Below are 23147 nucleotides of genomic sequence, written 5' to 3'. Positions count from 1 at the left end.
GGTTGTTGGTGTAATGATTCAGGGATTCCGGACTGGAGCAGATTCGTTTGCCACGAAGACCTAGGCTGTAGGGAAGGGACCGTTTGATGTGGAATGGGTGGCAGCTGTCATAATGGAGGTACTGTTGCTTGTTGGTGGGTTTGATGTGGACGGACGTGTGAAGTTGGCCATTGGACAGGTGGAGGTCAACGTCAAGGAAAGTGGCATGGGATTTGGAGTAGGACCAGGTGAAACTGATGGAACCAAAGGAGTTGAGGTTGGAGAGGAAATTCTGGAGTTCTTCTTCACTGTGAGTCCAGATCATGAAGATGTCATCAATAAATCTGTACCAAACTTTGGGTTGGCAGACTTGGGTAACCAAGAAGGCTTCCTCTAAGCGACCCATGAATAGGTTGGCGTACGAGGGGGCCATCCTGGTGCCCATGGCTGTTCCCTTTAATTGTTGGTATGTCTGGCCCTCAAAAGTGAAGAAGTTGTGGGTCAGGATGAAGCTGGCTAAGGTGATGAGGAAAGAGGTTTTAGGTAGGGTGGCAGGTGATCGGCGTGAAAGGAAATGCTCCATCGCAGCGAGGCCCTGGACGTGCGGAATATTTGTGTATAAGGATGTGGCATCAATGGTTACAAGGATGGTTTCCGGGGGTAACAGATTGGGTAAGGATTCCAGGCGTTCAAGGAAGTGGTTGGTGTCCTTGATGAAGGATGGGAGACTGCATGTAATGGGTTGAAGGTGTTGATCTACGTAGGCAGAGATACGTTCTGTGGGGGCTTGGTAACCAGCTACAATGGGGCGGCCGGGATGATTGGGTTTGTGGATTTTAGGAAGAAGGTAGAAGGTAGGGGTGCGGGGTGTCGGTGGGGTCAGGAGGTTGATGGAGTCAGGTGAAAGGTTTTGCAGGGGGCCTAAGGTTCTGAGGATTCCTTGAAGCTCCGCCTGGACATCGGGAATGGGGTTACCTTGGCAAACTTTGTATGTGGTGTTGTCTGAAAGCTGACGCAGTCCCTCAGCCACATACTCCCGACGATCAAGTACCACGGTCGTGGAACCCTTGTCCGCCGGAAGAATGACGATGGATCGGTCAGCCTTCAGATCACGGATAGCCTGGGCTTCAGCAGTGGTGATGTTGGGTGTAGGATTAAGGTTTTTTAAGAAGGATTGAGATGCAAGGCTGGAAGTCAGAAATTCCTGGAAGGTTTGGAGAGGGTGATTTTGAGGAAGAGGAGGTGGGTCCCGCTGTGACGGAGGACGGAACTGTTCCAGGCAGGGTTCAATTTGGATGGTGTCTTGAGGAGTCGGATCATTAGGAGTAGGATTAGGATGGATGGAATAGTACTGCCACGGTTGGCTCTCCCAAAGATCTCAATTATTCTGATGGAGTGTCATCTACACACAAGGCCTTGTTTTGACTTACATCTTTTGGTGCTCTGTCAAATTCTTCTCTCAGTATAATATGTACCAACTCATTTCATCTACTTCCTCTTCCCTTTCTAAAATATTGGCTTCACGTTCATTTCCCTTATATAGCTCTCCTATATACTCCTCCCACTTTTCAGGTTTCCCTTTTCTGCTTAATACTGACTTGTAGTTTGAACTCTTGATATTGGTTCATCTGCTTCTCTTTCCCCCAAAGGTCTCTTTAATTTTCCTACAGTCAGCATCGATCTTTCCCCTTGTTATGAATGCCTCTACAACCTTTTATTTCCCTTCTAGCCATTACCACTTCACTATTTTGCATTTCCTGTCAATCTCATTTTTTATACAAAAATCAAACAATGGAAAATCCAGGATGGAGTGTAACAATATTATGAGAAGGAAAGTTGCTACTCACCATATAGCAAAGATGCTGAGTCGCAGATAGGCACAACAAAAAGACTCTCAAATTACAGCTTTTGGCCATTAAGGCCTGCTTCAACAATAGACAGACATACAGCATACATACACACACACACACGCAAACACAACTCACACACACAACTGCAGTCTCAGGCAACTGAAACCACAATGAGAGTCTTTTTGTTGTGCCTATCTGCGACTCAGCATCTCCGATATATGGTGAGTAGCAACTTCCCTTCTCATAATATCATTTTTTAGACATGTGTATTCCCTTTTACCTGTTTCACTTACTGCATTTTTTTATGTTCTCCTTCTTTAAATGATATTCAGTAACTCCTGTGTTATGCAAGGATTCCTAATAAACTTCATCTTTTTACCTATTGGATCCTCTGCTGCCTTCACTGATTTGCCTCTCATAGCTAATCATTTGTCTTCTATTGTGTTGTTTACACTGTTTCTGTCAATCTTTGCCTAATGCTCCCTTTGAAACTCACAACAGTCTATGTCCTTTCAACTTATCACGTCTCAGCTCCTTAATTTCCTATCTTTCTACACCCTCTTCAATTTTAATCTGCTGTTCGTAACCAATAAATTATTTTCAGCGCACATATATGACACTACAAATGTTTTGCTGTTTAAAATCTAGTTCCCAAATCTCTGACCTACCCTAATATAATCTATCTGACTCCTTTCTCTGCATTGACACCTCTTCTATGTATACAATCTTATTTCATTTATTAAATTTGCTCTGTACAAAATTCTACCAATGTGCTTCCCCTTTCATTCCTTCACCCCAGCCCCTGTTCTCTTACAATTTTTCTTCCTCTTTCTTTCTCTAGTATCACATTCTAGCTCCCATCACAATTAAATTGTCATTTTTTCATCATCTGCGGAGATAACTGGCATATAAACGTGTACAACTGTGGTGGGTCCTCACTATGTTGTTGATAGAAGCTTACCTGCATTTCTACTATCTTACTCGTTATTAGGCCTACTCCTGTATTACTCCTACTTGATTTTGTTTTATAACCCTGTACTCAACTGACCAAATATCCTGCCTTTTTTTGTCTTCTTCCCTGTTTCTGTCAAGCATTGCCTAATGCTCCCTTCAAAACTCCCAACAATCTCTGTTCTTTCAATATATCCTGATCTCATCTCCTTAATTTCCTACTTTTCTGTGCCTGTTGTTCTTCCTGCCACAACACTTCACTAATTCCCATTGTATTTAACTTTAATCTATCCATTTCCCTTCTTAAAATCTCTAACCTCTCTATATGATTAAGGGATCTAACATTCCACACTCTGACCTGTAAATGCCAGTTTTGTTTACCCTGAAAATGACATTCTCCCCATCCACTGGTCTGATTGAGAGACTATTTTACCCAAGGGCATTTCATAGTCATGAACCCATACAGTAGAGCTGCATGCCCTTGGAAAAAATAAAGGCTGTAGTTTCTTCTTGATTTCAGACATTTGCAGTACCAGCACAGTGAGGCCATTTCGGCTAATGTTGGCCAGAGAGGTGTACAACCTTCCCATCTGGGCAAGAATCATGGTTCATGTGGGAGTCGGGGTGACATTGTAAATATTATGGAAATATTATTTTACACAAAAAATATGGGTCTCTCACATATGTCGGACACAGCCCTCTGCATGTATTATTTCTGCTGCATGCTCTGTCAGCCACATCTGCATGACAAACTCTAGTACGCTAAAGTGAAGTGCAATTGTTGTGCTGTGTGTGTTGTTATTTTTGCATTTGCTGTTTGTTATTGTGTGTGTGTGTGTAAAAATATCTGCATATAGTTTTGGTGTTTACAGAATTATCTGAAGTGGGAAATACTAGAACAAAGTTATTCGTCTCAAGAGCTGATGACCACAGTTATGAAGAATTTGAAGATACCGACTCAGAAGTGTGTAATGAATATCGGTGAGGGTCTTCAGAATACACTTTTGAAGAAGACAGAGAGGAACTGGAAGAAAATGATAAAGTAACAGATGATGTTTATGAAACTGTGTTAAATGAGTTTTCTGAATAGAAAGACTATGGGTGGTGCCATAAAGGTTTTGAATTTCAAAGGTAGATATACCTAATGATATTCCATCAACATAAAAACAGTATTGATGTTCAAAAATGATGTGAAGCCGCTTTCTAGCAAACATTCCCCTCATATTTGCAAAGTGATGGACAGAATAAATGACAAATCTACTAGAGTTAAGAAACAAAGAAATAAACCGACCAGGAAACAAAAGTTGTCTTCAGAGGAATTGCTTGGATTGATCTCTCCAATCATATTTTTTCTTATGTGACGACACTTTGCTAAGTGTTAAAATGGAACAGAAATTTGTCCATGTAGTGTCTCCTTGTGGAACGCATAAAACCCGTCAGAAGATGATGACACCCAAAAAAGTCCCCTTTTGGCGTATCTGTAGTAAACAAATAGATAACATACAAAGAACAAACCAGAGTACAAATGAAAATCAGAACTTTTGAGAGAGAAAATTGCATTTCCTTTAACTGGGTCACAAATTCTTATACCATAGGGCTCATATGCCCGCCTGGAGCAACTGGGTGGGTATGGGCAGGGATGGGCACATGACTGATGCTAAGACAGTCTTGCAGTTGATGTAACATAATATGATCATATTCTGCTGCTAAATGTAGGAGACCAGGGGTGGCCAAGCAGGTTGTGCACGTGCAAGACACATCGAGAGAAGCCATCTGATGGTTAGCCTAAACTATTTGCTCCTGCCCGCGAGCGTGCCGACCTTGCCCCATAGGGCAGTGTTGGAACACCCTATCGCAGTAAGTAAAAAAGTGTCCAAGAGATGCTTGTCGAGCTTTAGTGGCATATGCTAGAAGAGAATCCTTATGCAACAGTCAGAGGTTTATCATTAAAATATCTGAGAGTGTGTGTTCCAAGAAGTGTCAAGCAATATATTGTTCCTTCCCATATATACAGGGTGGTCCATTGATCGTGACCGGGCCAAATATTTCATGAAATAAGCGTCAAATGAAAGAAACTTATCTAGATTGAAGAGAGAAACCAGATGGTGCTGCGATTACCCGCTAGATGGCGCTGCCATAGGTCAAACGGATATCAACTACGTTTTTTTAAAATAGGAACCACCAAAACGGCCTTGCTGTGATGGTACTGCAAACGGTTGAAAGCAAGGGGAAACTACAGCCGTAATTTTTCCCGAGGACATGCAGCTTTACTGTATGGTTAATGATGATGGCGTCCTCTTGGGTAAAATATTCCGGAGGTAAAATAGTCCCCCATTCGGATCTCCGGGTGGAGACTACTCAAGAGGACGTCGTTATCAGGAGAAAGAAAACTGGTGTTCTACGGATCGGAGCGTGGAATGTCAGATCCCTTAATCGGGCAGGTAGGTTAGAAAATTTAAAAAGGGAAATGGATAGGTTAAAGTTAGATATAGTGGGAATTAGTGAACTTTGGTTGCAGGAGGAACAAGACTTCTGGTCAGGTGAATACAGGGTTATAAATATAAAATCAAACAGGCGTAATGCAGGAGTAGGTTTAATAATGAATAGGAAAATAGGAATGTGGGTAAGCTACTACAAACAGCATAGTGAACGCATTATTGTGGCCAAGATAGATACGAAGCCCACACCTACCACAGTAGTACAAGTTTATATGCCAACTAGCTCCGCAGATGACAAAGAGATTGATGAAACGTATGATGAGATAAAATAAATCATTCAGACAGTGAAGGGAGATGAAAATTTAATAGTCATCGGTGACAGGAACTTGATAGTAGGAAAAGGAAGAGAAGGAAACGTAGTAGGTGAATATGGAATGGGAGTAAGGAATGAAAGAGGGAGCCGCCTGGTAGAATTTTGCACAGAGCACAACTTAATCATAGCTAACACTTGGTTCAAGAATCACGAAAGAAGGTTGTATACATGGAAGAAGCCAGGAGATACTGACAGATTTCAGATAGATTATATAATGGTAAGACAGAGATTTAGGAACCAGGTTTTAAATTGTAAGACATTTCCAGGGGCAGATCTGGACTCTGACCACAATCTATTGGTTATGAACTGTAGATTAAAACTGAAGAAACTCCAAAAAGGTGGGAATTTAAGGAGATGGGACCTGGATAAACTGACTAAACCAGAGGTTGTACAGAGTTTCTGGGAGAGCGTAAGGGAACAAATGGCAGGAATGGGGGAAAGAAATACAGTAGAAGAAGAATGGGTAGCTCTGAGGAATAAACTAGTGAAGGCAGCAGAGGATCAAGTAGGTAAAAAGACGAGGGCTAGTAGAAATCCTTGCATAACAGAAGAGATACTGAATTTAATTGATGAAAGGAGAAAATATAAAAATGCAGTAAATGAAGCAGGCAAAAAGGAATACAAACGTCTCAAAAATGAGATCGACAGGAAGTGCAAAATGGCTAAGCAGGGATGGCTAGAAGACAAATGTAAGGATGTAGAGGCTTATCTCACTATGGATACTGCCTACAGGAAAATTAAAGAGACCTTTGGAGAAAAGAGAACCACTTGTATGAATATCAAGAGCTCATATGGAAACCCAGTTCTAAGCAAAGAAGGGAAAGCAGAAAGATGGAAGGAGTATATAGAGGGTCTATACAAGGGCGATGTACTTGAGGACAGTATTGAGGAAATGGAAGAGGATGTAGATGAAGATGAAATGGGAGATATGATACTGCATGAAGAGTTTGACAGTGCACTGAAAGACCTCAGTCGAAACAAGGCCCCGGGAGTAGACAACATTCCATTAGAACTACTGACGGCTTTGGAAGAGCCAGTCCTGACAAAACTCTACCATCTGGTGAGCAATATGTATGAGACAGGCGAAATACCCTCAGACTTCAAGAAGAATATAATAATTCCAACCCCAAAGAAGGCAGGTGTTGACAGATGTGAAAATTACCGTACTATCAGTTTAATAAGTCACGGCCGCAAAATACTAACGTGAATTCTTTACAGACGAATGGAAAAACTGATAGAAGCCGACCTCAAGGAAGATCAGTTTGGATTCCGTAGAAATATTGGAACACGTGAGGCAATACTGACCCTACGACTTGTCTTAGAAGCTAGATTAAGGAAAGGCAAACCTACGTTTCTAGCATTTGTAGACTTAGAGAAAGCTTTTGACAATGTTGACTGGAATACTCTCTTTCAAATTCTGAAGGTGGCAGGGGTAAAATATAGGGAGCGAAAGGCTATTTACAATTTGTATAGAAACCAGATGGCAGTTATAAGAGTTGAGGGGCATGAAAGGGAAGCAGTGGTTGGGAAGGGAGTGAGACAGGGTTGTAGCCTCTCCCCGATGTTATTCAATCTGTATATTGAGCAAGCAGTGAAGGAAACGGAAGAAAACTTTGGAGTAGGTATTAAAATTCATGGAGAAGAAATAAAAACTTTGAGGTTCGCTGATGACATTGTAATTCTGTCAGAGACAGCAAAGGACTTGGAAGAGCAGTTGAACGGAATGGACAGTATCTTGAAATGAGGATATAAGATGAACATCAACAAAAGCAACACGAGGATAATGGAATGTAGTCGAATTAAGTCGGGTGATGCTGAGGGTATTAGCTTAGGAAATGAGACACTTTAAGTAGTAAAGGAGTTTTGCTATTTGGGGAGCAAAATAACTGATGATGGTCGAAGTAGAGAGGATATAAAATGTAGTCCAGCAATGGGAAGGAAATTGTTTCTGAAGAAGAGGAATTTGTTAACATCAAGTATAAATTTCAGTGTCAGGAAGTCGTTTCTGAAAGTATTTGTATGGAGTGTAGCCATGTATGGAAGTGAAACATGGACGATAAATAGTTTTGACAAGAAGAGCATAGAAGCTTTCGAAATGTGGTGCTACAGAAGAATGCTGTAGATTAGATGGGTATATCACATAACTAATGAGGAGGTGTTGAATAGGAAATTGGGAGAAGAGAAGTTTGTGGCACAACTTGACTAGAAGAAGGGATCGGTTGGTAGGACATGTTTTGAGGCATCAAGGGATCACCAATTTAGTATTGGAGGGCAGCGTGGAGGGTAAAAATCGTAGAGGGAGACCAAGAGATGAATACACCAAGCAGATTCAGAAGGATGTAGGTTGCAGTAGGTACTGGGAGATGAAGAAGCTTGTACAGGATAGAGTAGCATGGAGAGCTGCATCAAACCAGTCTCAGGACTGAAGACCACAACAACAACAACCCAATTTTTTATTACATATTCATGTAGTACATAAAGAAATATGAATGTTTTAGTTGGACCACTTTTTTCGCTTTGTGATAGATGGCGCTGTAATAGTCACAAACATATGGCTCACAATTTTAGACGAACTGTTGGTAACAGGTCCGTTTTTTAAATTAAAATACAGAACGTAGGTACATTTGAACATTTTACTTCAGTTGTTCCAATGTGATACATGTACCTTTTTGAACTTATCATTTCTGAGAACGCATGCTGTTACAGCGTGATTACCTGTAAATACCACATTAATGCAATAAATGCCCAAAATGATGTCTGTCAACCTCAATGCATTTGGCAATACGTGTAACGACATTCCTCTCAACAGTGAGTAGCTTGCCATAATGCGTAGATGAATGTTGTCAGGCATTGTCGATAGATCACGATAGCAAATATCCTTCAACTTTCCCCACAGAAAGGAATCCGGAGACGTCAGATCCGGTGAACGTGCGGGCCATGGTATGGTGCTTCGACGACCAATCCACCTTTCATGAAATATGCTATTCAATACCGCTACAACCGCACGCGAGCTATGTGTCGGACATTCATCATGTTGGAAGTACATCGCCAATCTGTCACGCAGTGAAACATCTTGTAGTAACATCAGAAGAGCATTATGTAGGAAATCAGCATACATTGCATCATTTAGATTGCCATCGATAAAATGGGGGCCAATTAGCCTTCCTCCCATAATGCCGCACCATACATTAACCCACCAAGGTTGCTGATGTCCCACTTGTCGCAGCCATCATGGATTTTCCGTTGCCCAATAGTGCATATTATGCCGGTTTACGTTACCGCTGTTGGTGAATGATGCTTCGTCCCTAAATAGGACACATGCAAAAAATCTGTCATCGTCCCATAATTTCTCTTGGCAGAACTGTACAAGACGTTCAAAGTCGTCACCATGCAATTCCTGGTGCATAGAAATATGCTAAGTGTGCAATCGATGTTGATGTAGCAATCTCAACACTGATGTTTATGAGATTCCCGATTCTCGCGCAATTTGTCTGCTACTGATGTGCGGATTAGCTGCGACAGCAGCTAAAAGACCTACTTGGGCATCATCATTTTTTGCAGGTCATGGTTGATGTTTCACATGTGACTGAACACTTCCTGTTTCCTTAAATAATGTAGGCTAACTATCCGGCGAACGGTCCGGACACTTGGATGATGTCGTCCAGGATACCAAGCAGCATACATAGCACACGTCCGTTGGGCATTTTGATCACAATAGCCATACATCAACACGATATCGACTTTTTCCGCTATTGGTAAAAGGTCCATTTTAGCATGGGTAATGTATCACGAAGCAAATACCATCCACACTGGCGGAATGTTACGTGATACCACATACTTATACGTTTGTGACTATTACAGCGCCATATGTCACAAAGTGAAAAAAGTGGTCCAACTACAACATTCATATTTTTTTACGTACTACATGAATATGTAATAAAAAAATGCAGTTGATATCCGTTTGACCTATGGCAGTGCCATCTAGCGGGCCAACCATTGCACCATCTGGTTTCCCCCTTCAAGCTAGATGAGTTTTGTTCTTTGTAGGTTTTTTCGTTTGATGCTTATTTCGTGAGATATTTGGCCTGGTCACTATCAATGAACCACCCTGTATACCATGATAGTAAAATCACATAAATCTGAGCTCATAAAAAGACTTGCTGAGAAGTTGCTTGTCTTAAACTCCATTTATGAATGGAAACAGTAAGGGCAGAAATTTTAGAGTTACCTCAAATATACTCTGCCACCCGTGTAAGGTGGCTAGTAGCATATACAGGTAGATGCTGACTGCAGGCTGAATGGCAGCATTCAACTTGATGCAAGCCAGTTCAAAAACTGGTTAAGGAAGAAATTTGTGGTGGAAGTATTTAGTCAGCAAGAGAAAGAAAGCTGGGGGTGCAGAGTACCTGATTGGTAATCAGGGACTTTACACCACACTTTTTCATGTCCTTGATTACCTCTCCATAGTCCCAGGGTATGTGAGAATGCCATCCTACTGATGATAATTCATAATTCATTCAACAATGATACGCCGGGACCAGGTTTCACTCTCTCCCAACTTTCCATCAATGACAAAACAACAACAACACAAACAAGGAAGATCCCATATTCCTAGATTGTATGTGGTACCACTATGCAGTGTTAACAAATGTCCGAGCTTACAGATTAGCTTTTCAGATATGGTGGGGGGTTGGGGAGAGGGGGGTGGTGGTGGTAGTGTATGGGAAGGTGTCATGATTGATTGACTATAGGAGAATACAAGATGCATTAGAAAAAATTTCTAGTTGGTGTGATGAATGGCGGCTTGCTGTAAATGTGAAAAAACATAAGGTAATGCACACAAGTAGAGAAAACAATCCTGTGATGTTGAGTACAGCATGGGTAGTGTGTTGATTGACACAGTCACAGCAATTAAACATCTAGGCATAATGCTGCAAAGTAATTTGAAATGAAAGGAGCATGTAAGCATGGTAGTAGGGAAGGCTAACAGTTGACTTTGGTTTATCAGGAGAATTTTAGGAAAGTGTAGCTCAACTATATCGGAGGCCGCATATAGAACACCAGTGCAACCCATTCTTGAGTACTGCTGAAGTGTTTGCAAATCCCACCCAATTCAATTAAAGGAAGACACTGAAGCAATTCAGAGGTGAGCTGTTAGATTTGTTACCAGTAGATAAAATCAACTCATCAGTATTACCGAAATGTTTCATGAACTCGAATGTGAATCACTGGAGGGAAGATGAAGTTCTTTTAGCAAAACATTACTGAGAAACTTAGAGAACTGGCATTTGAAGTTGATTGAAAAAACCACCACCAAAGTACATTGCAAGAAAGGATCATGAAGATAAGATAAGAGAAATTAGGGCTCATATGGAGGCATACAGACAGTTGTTTCTCTCCCTCTATTTGTTAGTGGAATAGGAAAGGATATGTCTAGTAATGGTACAAGGTACTTTTCACGATGAACAATAAGGTGGCTCGTAGAGTATGTGTGTAGATGTAGATGTACAAGAACTGCATTCCACATGAACTCATCATAGTAAAAAACATTAAAACTTCCCTCTTAATACATAACGTTTAAACTTCAAAGAAGAAACAGGGACAATGGGTGGGAAAGAAAGAAATTCTTTCAAATTTAGGTGGCTGAGCTCCCTGGGAGCATCATGGCCAACAATAGCATACAACATTTACATTTTTCTTAGCCATAAGTAGCTGAGCTTGTTGTTTTTTTTTTTTTTTTTTTTTTTGGGGTTTAAGGGCGCTCAACTACTGAGGTCATTAGCGCCCAGTCACAATTGTTAGAGAACATAGAATCTAGTAAAACTCAAGGAGGGGGGGGGGGGCAACACCAGAAAGTTCTTACAAAGATGCAGATAAAATAAGTGAAAGAGTTAGATGTCTTTGGACAATCCAGTCAAAGTAATAAAATGAAGAACATGAGCAGCTGCTCGAGCGTCATCCGCTAAAATATCCTGTAAAGTAGATGGCAGAGACAGGACAACACGAGATTGACTAAAACGGGGACACGACAATAAAACATGGTGCACTGTTAATGCATGACCACAAGGGCACTGCGGGGCTGGGTCACCGGAGAGCAGGTAGCGGTGGCTAAACCGGCAATGCCCAATCCGCAACCTGGTCAGAAGGACTTCTTCTCACCGAGATGGTCGGGAGGAGGTTGTCCAAGCAGTTGGGAACGGTTTTACTGCCCAGACCTTGTTTCCTTGAAGTGAGGACCAAGTATCCGACCACAAGGACACAAGCCTCTTACAAACAACCCCACTAACGTCAGATGACGGGACACAATGGGAGGCTGGCCGAGGCAGGAGGACTGCAGCCTTGGCTGCAGTAGCTGAGCTTGTAAGAGATTGTTTCCTCCCTTTTTTTACTCAAAAAAATACATAGAATCTCTAGTATCTTATCTTTTGCACATACAAAATAATTCCAGGAAGGCACTACAATTGTGCTGAGGCAAAAACAGGGATAAATAACTGTAGTATTTTATCCACCCTTAGCAACTGAAGTTGTATATAATGAAATAAGTAGCAACTAGCTGCATAAATGAAATTTAATTTCTTTACCGGTTTCAGACACTTAGTGCCCTTCTTCAGAAGGTTATACCCTACCGTGTCATTTGCGAGTGTCAACAATAAGATGCATACAGCAAAATGTCATGGACATGTGGTTCATAGTGTCTGTACAAAATTAGTATAAAGAAGCAAAACAACATTAATAATAAATAAATGTTAAAAAATAAATAATTTAGAATTAAAATAAAGATAAATTTAATAGTGTTTGGTTTCATAACTGAAACTATTAACACAAGCATAAAGATATATAATATCATCATACAGAAGAAAATTAATGGTACAAGAAAATATCTGTTTCACAAGTGTGCTGTTCACTGTTGCAGCATTCTCATATTACTGAATGGGAAAGTCAAGCCTTTGAAAATATCTCAGAGATGTGGATTCTCGGAGAAGCAATTTCTGGGATTATCTATGAGCCCAGTCTTCTCTCTCATTGGTCAACAGGCTCAATCCCTAGTCAAGACTCCTGTCACTCAGTCCTTTGGCTATTACCGTTTACCATTTATTACCAATTCTATGTCATTCACCAGCCACAGCCGGACAGACAGCGTCGAGATACAACATTATCAAAATACATGAATACAACTCTACTATAATAGTAATTTAATACTCCAAGACATATTTAAGTTATAAATTAGATTACAATAATATCACAACTATAAAATAGATACAAGTATATAATGAAGTTAAATATAATGGCTGCTGCTGGAGTCATGGAACTGAGCTGCAGCTCAAGTAAACACAATGCTATTACTAGAGAAGAATTCTTCAATATTGTAGAAGGGTTGCTCTTCTAGCTTACACAAAATAGTAGTTTTAAACTGCTCCCATGGTAAAGACTGAATGTGATCAGGTAGAGCATTAAACAATTTTAGGACCACCATTGGGAAGCTGTTTTGTGTCTTTGCTAATCGACATCTTGGCATGTCAAAACTGTCTTTGTTGCGAGTGCTGTATTTGTGAACTTCATTTCTCTTTCTGTAAATATCATGGTTTCTCTTTATGTGGAAGAGGCAGTTCAATATATACTAGCTGTACACAGTCAGAACTCCTAACCTGGTGAAAATTGGTTTACAGTAGTCTGTTTTTTTGCTTGAAGTAATGATTCTCATTGCTTTCTTTTGCAGTAAAAGCACATTCTTGCAGCCTGCAGAATGGCCCCAAAACAACAGCCCATAACTGATGTGGCTGTGGAACATTGCATAGTACACAGTTAGAAGGTACTGTTCTGGTACTATACTTTTCAGTTTCCTCAAGAGGTACAGGACCCATGAAAGTTTGGAACATACATGTTTGGTGTGCTGTTGCCAGGTTAATTTGGCATCAATGAGAAAGCCCGGAAGTTTAACATCAGATAAGACAGCGTCTTCTTTCATTTTGACAGTCATACCTGTAATACTAGAAATCAAATTAATTTCCATGTAGACTATGTTCCTGTTTAAGGCTCACAATCTTGCTCACATTTGGAGCTTCTATTAACATTTTTTGCATGTTTACAATTTTTTTAAATTCCACTTTATACAAAACACAATATACTTCTTTTTTATTTACCCATACATGTTTTGGCAACTGTGTGTCATCATCACTTTGAAGAAAGGTTGGGAAGAGGGTGCGGGGAATGTGGAAGCAGTGTACATTGTGTTATTGAATATGCTCTTCATCTTGGACAAAGGCCATCCATAACTGTAGATATTAATTTTAATGAACAGAAGCTCTAGTTGCATACAAACATATTTACGTATTTTCACAACTGGTTTTGAACCATTGTCCTCCTGAATGTGAGTCCAGTGTGCTAACTGCTGCGCCACCCTGCTCGATAAAAGGCAATTACTTCTCTCCACAACTCAATTGTAACAGTGCTCTGCTCGACACTTTTCCATGTGTATGTTTGTTATTGGACTGGTTCACCTGGTAGCTGACAGTCTTTTGCTTTTGAATGTGCTTATGACAGGGACACATTTGAGTCTTCTGTTTCTCATTTGGCTGTGAAGTGGCTTTCAGCCAGTATGTATATTGTACATGCAGTGAAGTTTGTTTATATCGCAGATTTAAGAAGAATAATTTAGATTGTTGTTTTGTGCACCTACGAGGTGTGTCAGAAAAGTAATGAGGCTGACAACACTGCAAGCAATCTGCAATGCTGTGTTGTTCTACTTGTGTACACTGGTGTGTTCATTCCTTCCAGAAACTCAGTCCAAGTTTCAGCTCCCTACAGCAATCAGATAATTTTTGAGAGCACCATCAGTAAAGTTGTATTTTTGTTAGGTGTTATGGAAATGGAACAGCAGAATTTAGAGCAATGTTATGTCATCAGATTTTATGTTGAACTTGCAGAATCCACAAGTGTGAGCTTTGAAAAGTTGAATGTTTTGAAAGATGGAGAATGCACTGAAGATTCACTTCACTCAGGGAGGTCTTCACATTAAAAAACCAATGAAAACATAAAATACGTGCATGGTCTTCTGAGATCAGACTGACATTTAACAATAAGGATGATGGTGATCTGTTAAACTTAAACGGACTCAGGAAAAGGGTGAACTGAACAAAACCAGACATTGCAAACTACTGGATGCTGCATCATGACAATTCTCCATGTTACACGGCCACTTCTATCATGGAATTTTTTACTTCAAAAAGCATTCCTGTTGTTCCAAAGCCCCCCATTCACCTGATCTGAGCCCTTAAGACTTTTCTTTTCCAGAAATTGAAAAATGCTCTGGAGAGCATTCAAAAGAATGTGACTGACATGCTGAAGCCCTACCAGTGAAAGTCTTTTAGCACTACTCGCAAGACTAGGAATGATGGCTCTACCAGTGTACAGCAGCTGACGGGAACTATTTTGAGGGGGCAATATTGTTGTTTGGAAACAAATAAAAAGTAAATAAATAAATAAAAGCTTTGGTAGATGAAAAATCAGTCTCTTACTTTTCTCATACATCTCGCACGTGCCTTGAACCATTGAGAAATAAAGGGAAATTTAGAAAAAAGGATTGTATAAAACAATAGTTACATGGAAAAATTAAATTTAAATTTGCTGTACACTAAGAATATTTGAAAAAAAAAAAAACACTTACAGCACCTGGCTAAATGGCTGATATAAACATATTCATCTTTAAACTTTTCATTCTTTATCAAAAGAAATATTTCTTCTGCTTCTTTGTAGCTGCCAGTTGCTGCCTTTGCCTGGAACAAAAAATAAGGTAAATAAGTAATATCTATTGAGGGACACACAAGTCTGGTAACACATCAGATATGTGATACATCTATTAGAAACATAGCTGACATTCCAATAAAGCCTTAATGAAACTGGAATTAATATGACGATGCCCCTTACTACTACACAACTTTAAAATCTTTGCTGAGGGCCTGCAAGATTTTGTAGTTGTGGGTGTCACTTTACCTCTTATGTCAATCATGGGAAAAAAATTGTGTTTGTCTGTGTTTGTGTATATCTGTAGAAATTCTAGTTACTATTTGCTTCTCTTCTATGCCAGCCATGATTCTCACAGGAGTAAACTGGGCTGAAATCTCAAAATAGAAACTGTCACCTCAGTCAATTAACATTTTACACCAATTTGTTAATAAGTTGACACAAAGTTTTCTGGGTAAAACTATTACTGACAGGGAGAGGGGGGGGGGGGGGGGGGGCGAGTAAGTTTCAGTGACTGTAACTTTGGTTGAAATATTGGTTTCACCAGTAATAATTTTCAACAGTATGACCTGTACAACAGGCTCTGGCAGTAGAAGCCCAAGCAATTCTATTCTTAATAACTGTTTGCTGTAGGTAAACAATCTCACAACTGCACAACTCTCTCTAGGATCACACATAATATTTCATGAATCCAAGATAAAATACTAGGACATGATTTTTAAAAGTCAGTTACGAACATTTTTGCATTTTGGCCGCTCAAATGGAACTCTAAAGTGTTTGAAAAGCAAAACAAATTCAAAATTTTGCTATAATAAATGGCATAATTAAAAACAAAGAAAAAAAAAACAGTTTGTCTTCCAAGCACAGGAAAGAACATTGTAAATACCTTCAGTTTATTTACTCAAAAGATATGCTCAACATTAGCTAAGGGTATTCCGAGACCTGACAAACGCATTTGATTCAATGAAGCCCTCCTTACTTATTCACAAATTATAGATGTATGAAATCAGCGAAAGTGCTTTGCAGTGGTTCAGCTCAGACAGGCAGGAAGCAAAGTCTAGTTGTAACACTGCATTCAAGCAATTACTCCCCTGACATCTTCCGGCAGAAGAGTTCAAGGTAATGAAAGAGGGGTGAAGGAAAAGGACTGGTGAAGTTTAGGAAATTGGAAGAGTTTGGAAACGCCACACAGAGTGCTTTGATCAGAGGAGACTTACCAGACACGATGAGAAGGAAAGACTGATTGTTGGGGATCACACCAGACATGATTTGCAAACCTGAGAGCTTAAATGTGGAAAATAGTGTGATACTCAAGATAAAGACTAATGACAAAATGTTGTGCATGAGTTAATAAGAGCGGAAAGCTAAATCATTTTATGTGCTAGCGGTGGTGGGGATAAATAGACAGCATAAAAAATAAAAGGTATGGAAAGCTCAAAGGGACTGAAGAAAAGAATAGTTACTGAGAAGAAATGCTGAGACTGGAGAAATTAATCTAAATTAAGGCCATGTGGGTGATGAGAACCAAGGAAGTGCTGTAATGCCAATTCCCATCTGTAGAGTTCTGAAAAACTAGTGTCTGGGGAAAGAATCCATATGGCACGTGTGGTGAAACAGGCACTGAGGTCATGATTGTCATGTTGTAGAGCATGCTCTGCAAGAGGATATTGTGTGCTGCCAGTATACACACTCTGCCTATGCCCGTTCATACTGACTGATAACTTGGTGGTGGTCATGTCAATGTAAAAGGCCAAACAGTGTCTACATAACAGCAGGTACACGACATGTATTGTTTCACAGGTGGCTCTCTATTTAATAGTATCAGCTTTGCCAGTTACAGGGCTGATAAAGGTACAGTAGGAGGGCAAGTGTTACAGCAGGGATAGTCACAGGGACAGGAACTGTAGGGTATGTAAATGGATCCAGAAGGAGCATAGAGTCTGATGAGAATATTATAGAGATTGGGAGCGTGATGAAAAGCTGTTCTATGTGTAGTGGGCAAAATGTTAGACAGAGTGGATTTCATTTCAGGGGATGATTTTAGGAAGTCATAGTTTTGTTGAAGATGCTGATTAATACACTCATAACCAGGCTAAGTGACAAGAGGTGTACTCCTAAGCCATTTTCCGGAGGAATCAGTAGTACCAGGACTGGATGTAATGGCCCGCGAATTCTGGTTCTGAACTAGGCTGGTGCTGTAAAGTGTCTCCATCTGAACAAATACGTTTGCCTCGAATGGCAAGGCTTCATGGGAGGAATCAATTGAGATGGAGAGGATGGCAACTGTCAAAATGTAAGTACTGTTGTTTATTAGTAGGTTTAATGTGAACAGAAGTGTGTAGCTGACCCCTAGTGAGGATGAGGTCAACATCACTGAAAGTGGCATGAGAATCTGAAAAGGACCCTGTGAAATATAGTTTGGAGAATGTATTTAAAAACTCCAAGAATTTTAAAAGGTCAACCTCACCATGAGACCATATGGCAAAAATGTCATCAGTGTATCTAAACCAGACAAAGAGCTGAAGGCTTATGGATCCCAGGAAAGCCTCCTCCAAGAGACCCATGAATAGGTTGGCATAGGAAGGAGCCATCCTGGTTGCCATGGCTGTGCCCTTGATCTATCTGTATGTCTTCCTCTGAAAGGTAAAGTAGTTCTTGGTAAATACAAAGTTGATTAAGGTGAGCAGGAAGGATGTCATAGGTTTCAAATCATGTGGATACTGACTCAGGAAATGTTCATCAGCAGTCAGACTGTGTATATGGGGGACACTGGTATAGGGGAAGGTGTCATCAAGAGTGACAAGCAAGGTGTGTGCTGGTAGAGGGATGGCCACAGATTTCAGATGATCTAGGAAATGGTTTGTGTCTTCAATACAGGAGGGAAGTCCTTGTACTATAGGTTGATCAACTAAGGCAGGTATACTTTTGGTGGGTGTTTGAAGACAGTGTTTGAAGCCAGCCAATGTGATTGGGTTTGTGGATATTAGGAAGAAGGTAAAAGGCGGGGGTGTGTGGTTTGGGTGGGGTAAGAAGTTCTATGGCTTGAGCTGTTTGTCCTTGTGAGGGATCTGAGGTTTTAAGAGGGGACTGTAGGTCAATTTGTATCACAAGGATGGGATCTTGATGGCAGATGCTGTATGTAGAGGTGTCTGGCAGCTGTTGTAGACCCTCAATTACACATTCCCATTGGTTAAGTACAACAGTGGTACAACAGTGGTACTTCCCAGAACTCCGCATGAGGGAACTGAAATTACAACATGTTCTCAGTTCTCCCCACCCACCTGGCCTTAATTTATATTAATTTCTTTGGTTTCAGCATATCTTCTCATTAATTATTCCTTTCCTCACTATCTTTTTGTTTTCTAACCTTTTATTTTCTGACCTGTCTATCCGTCCGCCACCTCTACCACATACAGTACACTTAGCTTACTGTTCTTATTAACACATACACTATGTTTTATTGGTAATATCTGCCTTGCAGATTACCCTATCTTCCACCTTGAAGCTCTCAGATTTGCAAATTTCATCTGGTCAAGTCCCCAACAATAGGTCTTCCCTTCCCATCCTATCTGATAAGTTCCCCCTGACCTGGGGTCCTGGGTGACTTTTCCATACCCTCTCCATTTCCTAAATCTCACCAGTCCTTTTCCTTTACTCCTCTTCCTTCCCCTTCAGCCTTCTTCCGTGACTTTTCCATACCCTCTCCATTTCCTAAATCTCACCAGTCATTTTCCTTTACTCCTCTTCCTTCCCCTTCAGCCTTCTTCCAGAAAAAGGAGTCACTGGCTCTGAAGGCCTGCAAATTTCAGTACCTATGTATGTGTGCTCTCCTGCCACCACTTGGTGAGTAGATTTTTTATCTATACAATTAAGTTCTAATCTACTCACATCGCTCAAGGTGGAGGGTGTATATGGGGACTGGCATCTGACATCGCCCATTCACCTTACAAGCAGCCACTGCTGCAGCAGGATTTGAGCAGGCACATGGGGGCTGGGGTTTGCTAGTTGTTGGGAGCTTCAATTTTAGGTGAATTATGGATTTCATTAGGGAAATAACATCCAGGGCTGGAAATAAATCCTATGTGCACTCAGTAAGTCTGTCAGGGTGCCAGATCTGAGATAAGGAGGAGGCCTCCTGCAGCTATCGAGGTTGCAGGTTGTAGTCATCTGCCAAGTTATTGCTCATGTCAACACCAATATGCCTGTTGCTTGGGTCTGATGCCACCTCCAGTTTGTATGGGTGACTAGTGAAAGTGGTGAAGGCTCCTGGCCCTGCTTGGGCAGGGTTGCATCCGAATTCTTGCGTGCCCTCTGGTGGACGGGACTCTACTTGCGGCAACTACCGTCCGTGACGCGCCGTGCCAATGTGCGCCTCCCGCGATCTTTCTGGTGGCTACTGCAACAGGCTTATCTTATCCCATCAGAGGCCACCTGTAAAAGCAGCTACACCATATACCAGCTCTGCGGCAATTTATGTACAGCAGTTTATATGGTCTTAACCATCAAATAATTGTCCATCCCAATGAATGAGAGCAAAATTGACCACCCAGTGAGAGAAAGAGATGCTGAGCGTGGTATGCTTGATTTAAATGGCTGCTTCACAGCCCGTGCCATCTGGTCCTCCCCACCAGCACCAGCTTCACTGAGTTACATAGATGGGAGTTATCCTTGCAACATGTCCTTTCTTTCTGTATTACAGCTACTCTCAATGTTCACTAATCCCCTGCATCCACATCCTCTTTCCAACAGTCTCCCTTTCCTCTGGTCTGTCACCACTTCCCAATCTACCCCCCACCCCACATCATCATCACAGTACACTGCATGAATTCACTGGTTCATGTGCATATGTGTCACATGTCTACCCCATACACCTGCTGCCTCTCCCTTCTGGATTCCTATTTGTACACCCACGGCCTCCGTCTGAGCCATCAGCCACTCTTCCCCAACCCATATCCTGCTCCCCCCGCCTGATACAAATCACCACCCACGGCTATTGCCAAATTGAAGTCTGGGAAGGTGCATTCCCGTTTGGCACAATAATGCTCTGTGCATGTGAGTGTGTGTGGAAGGGGGGGGGGGGGGAGGGCATAGACACATATGTATGCTTGTGTATGAGTACTGTAGCTCGATAAAGGATTCCTCCAAAAGCTAGAAAAGTTGATGACTCAACACTTTGACTAGTTACCTTTAATGCTGAATTACATTACAGAATATGGTCACAGTTTTGGAATGTGCAGAAGCAGCATTAACTTCGAGTGATTTTGAGAAATAAAGGACAAATCATGTATTTGGGTTATCTCTGTGTGGTTAAAAGCCCAGTAATTCATTGATATGGCATCTTATTTAGCAAGTTATTTGTTGCGACGTTGTGGCGTTCTACAGATCGGAGTGTAGAATGTCAGATCCCTTAATTGGGCAGGTAGGTTAGAAAATTTAAAAAGGGGAATGGATAGGTTAAAGTTAGATATAGTGGGAATTAGTGAACTTTGGTTGCAGGAGGAACAAGACTTCTGGTCAGGTGAATACAGGGTTATAAATACAAAATCAAACAGGCGTAATGCAGGAGTAGGTTTAATAATGAATAGGAAAATAGGAATGTGGGTAAGCTACTACAAACAGCATAGTGAACGCATTATTGTGGCCAAGATAGATACGAAGCCCACGCCTACCACAGTAGTACAAGTTTATATGCCAACTAGCTCTGCAGATGACAAAGAGATTGATGAAATGTATGATGAGATAAAATAAATTATTCAGACAGTGAAGGGAGATGAAAATTTAATAGTCATCGGTGACAGGAACTTGATAGTAGGAAAAGGAAGAGAAGGAAACGTAGTAGGTGAATATGGAATGGGAGTAAGGAATGAAAGAGGGAGCCGCCTGGTAGAATATTGCACAGAGCATAACTTAATCATAGCTAACACTTGGTTCAAGAATCATAAAAGAAGGTTATATACATGAGAGAAGCCTGGAGATACTGGAAGGTCTCAGATAGATTATATAATGGTAAGACAGAGATTCAAGAACCAGGTTTTAAATTGTAAGACATTTCCAGGGGCAAATCTGGACTCTGACCACAATCTATTGGTTATGAACTGTATATTAAAGCTGAAGAAACTGCAAAAAGGTGGGAATTTGAGGAGATGGTACCTGGATAAACTGAAAGAACCAGAGGTTGTAGAGAGCTTCAGGGAGAGCGTTACGGAATGACTGACAAGAATGGGGGACAGAAATACAGTAGAAGAAGAATGGGTAGCTTTGAGAGATGAAATAGTGAAGGTAGCAGAGGATCAAGTAGGTAAAAAGACGAGGGCTAATAGAAATCCTTGGGTAACAGAAGAGATATTCACTTTAATTGATGAAAGGAGAAAATATAAAAATGCAGTAAATGAAGCAGGCAGGTGGAAGGAGTATTTACAGGATCTATACAAGGGCGATGTTCTTGAGGACAATAGTATAGAAATGGAAGAGAATGTAGATGAAGATGAAATAGGAGACACTGCGTGAAGAGTTTGACAGAGCACTGAAAGACCTGAGTCGAAACATGGCCCCGGGAGTAGACAACATTCCATTAGAACTACTGACAGCCTTGGGATAGCCAGGCCTTACAAAATGTATGATACAGGTGAAATACCCTCAGACTTCAAGAAGAATATAATAATTTCAATCCTAAAGAAAGCAGGTGTTGACAGATGTCAAAATTACCGAACTATCAGTTTAATACATCTACATCTACATCTACATTGATACTCCGCAAGCCACCCAACAGTGTGTGGCGGAGGGCACTTTACGTGCCACTGTCATTACCTCCCTTTCCTGTTCCAGTCGCGTATGGTTCGCGGGAAGAACGACTGTCTGAAAGCCTCCGTGCGCGCTCTAATCTCTCTAATTTTACATTCGTGATCTCCTCGGGAAGTATAAGTAGGGGGAAGCAATATATTCGATACCTCATCCAGAAACGCACCCTCTCGAAACCTGGCGAGCAAGCTACACCGCGATGCAGAGCGCCTCTCTTGCAGAGTCTGCCACTTGAGTTTATTAAACATCTCCGTAACGCTATCACGTTTACCAAATAACCGAGTGACGAAACGCGCCGCTCTTCTTTGGATCTTCTCTATCTCCTCCGTCAACCCGACCTGGTACGGATCCCACACTGATGAGCAATACTCAAGTATAGGTCGAACGAGTGTTTTGTAAGCCACCTCCTTTGTTGATGGACTACATTTTCTAAGCACTCTCCCAATGAATCTCAACCTGGTACCCGCCTTACCAACAATTAGTTTTATATGATCATTCCACTTCAAATCGTTCCGTACGCATACTCCCAGATATTTTACAGAAGTAACTGCTACCAGTGTTTGTTCCGCTATCATATAATCATACAATAAAGGATCCTTCTTTCTATGTATTCGCAATACATTACATTTGTCTATGTTAAGGGTCAGTTGCCACTCCCTGCACCAAGTGCCTATCCGCTGCAGATCTTCCTGTATTTCGCTACAATTTTCTAATGCAGCAACTTCTCTGTATACTACAGCATCATCCGCGAAAAGCCGCATGGAACTTCCGACACTATCTACTAAGTCATTTATATATATTGTGAAAAGCAATGGTCCCATAACACTCCCCTGTGGGACGCCAGAGGTTACTTTAACGTCTGTAGACGTCTCTCCATTGATAACAACATGCTGTGTTCTGTTTGCTAAAAACTCTTCAATCCAGCCACACAGCTGGTCTGATATTCCGTAGGCTCTTACTTTGTTTATCAGGCGACAGTGCGGAACTGTATCGAACGCCTTCCGGAAGTCAAGAAAA

General features: G+C 41.1%; 1 protein-coding gene across 2 annotated transcripts in view; it reads right to left on the bottom strand.

The window, feature by feature from the left end:
- The window catches only part of LOC124619520 (intraflagellar transport protein 56), a 179054-nt gene that overhangs the window by 15513 nt on the left and 140394 nt on the right, over positions 1-23147 (bottom strand). For both annotated transcript variants that reach the window (XM_047145967.1, XM_047145968.1), the window contains one exon: positions 15256-15364. In XM_047145967.1, coding sequence (XP_047001923.1) covers positions 15256-15364 — 109 coding nt within the window. The remainder of the gene's footprint in view (positions 1-15255; positions 15365-23147) is intronic.

The sequence above is a fragment of the Schistocerca americana genome, chromosome 6 (assembly GCF_021461395.2).
Source record: "Schistocerca americana isolate TAMUIC-IGC-003095 chromosome 6, iqSchAmer2.1, whole genome shotgun sequence".
Classification (NCBI taxonomy): Eukaryota; Metazoa; Arthropoda; class Insecta; order Orthoptera; family Acrididae; genus Schistocerca; species Schistocerca americana.
Note: the sequence above shows the minus strand (reverse complement) of the source record. Positions and strands in the feature narration are given on the sequence as shown.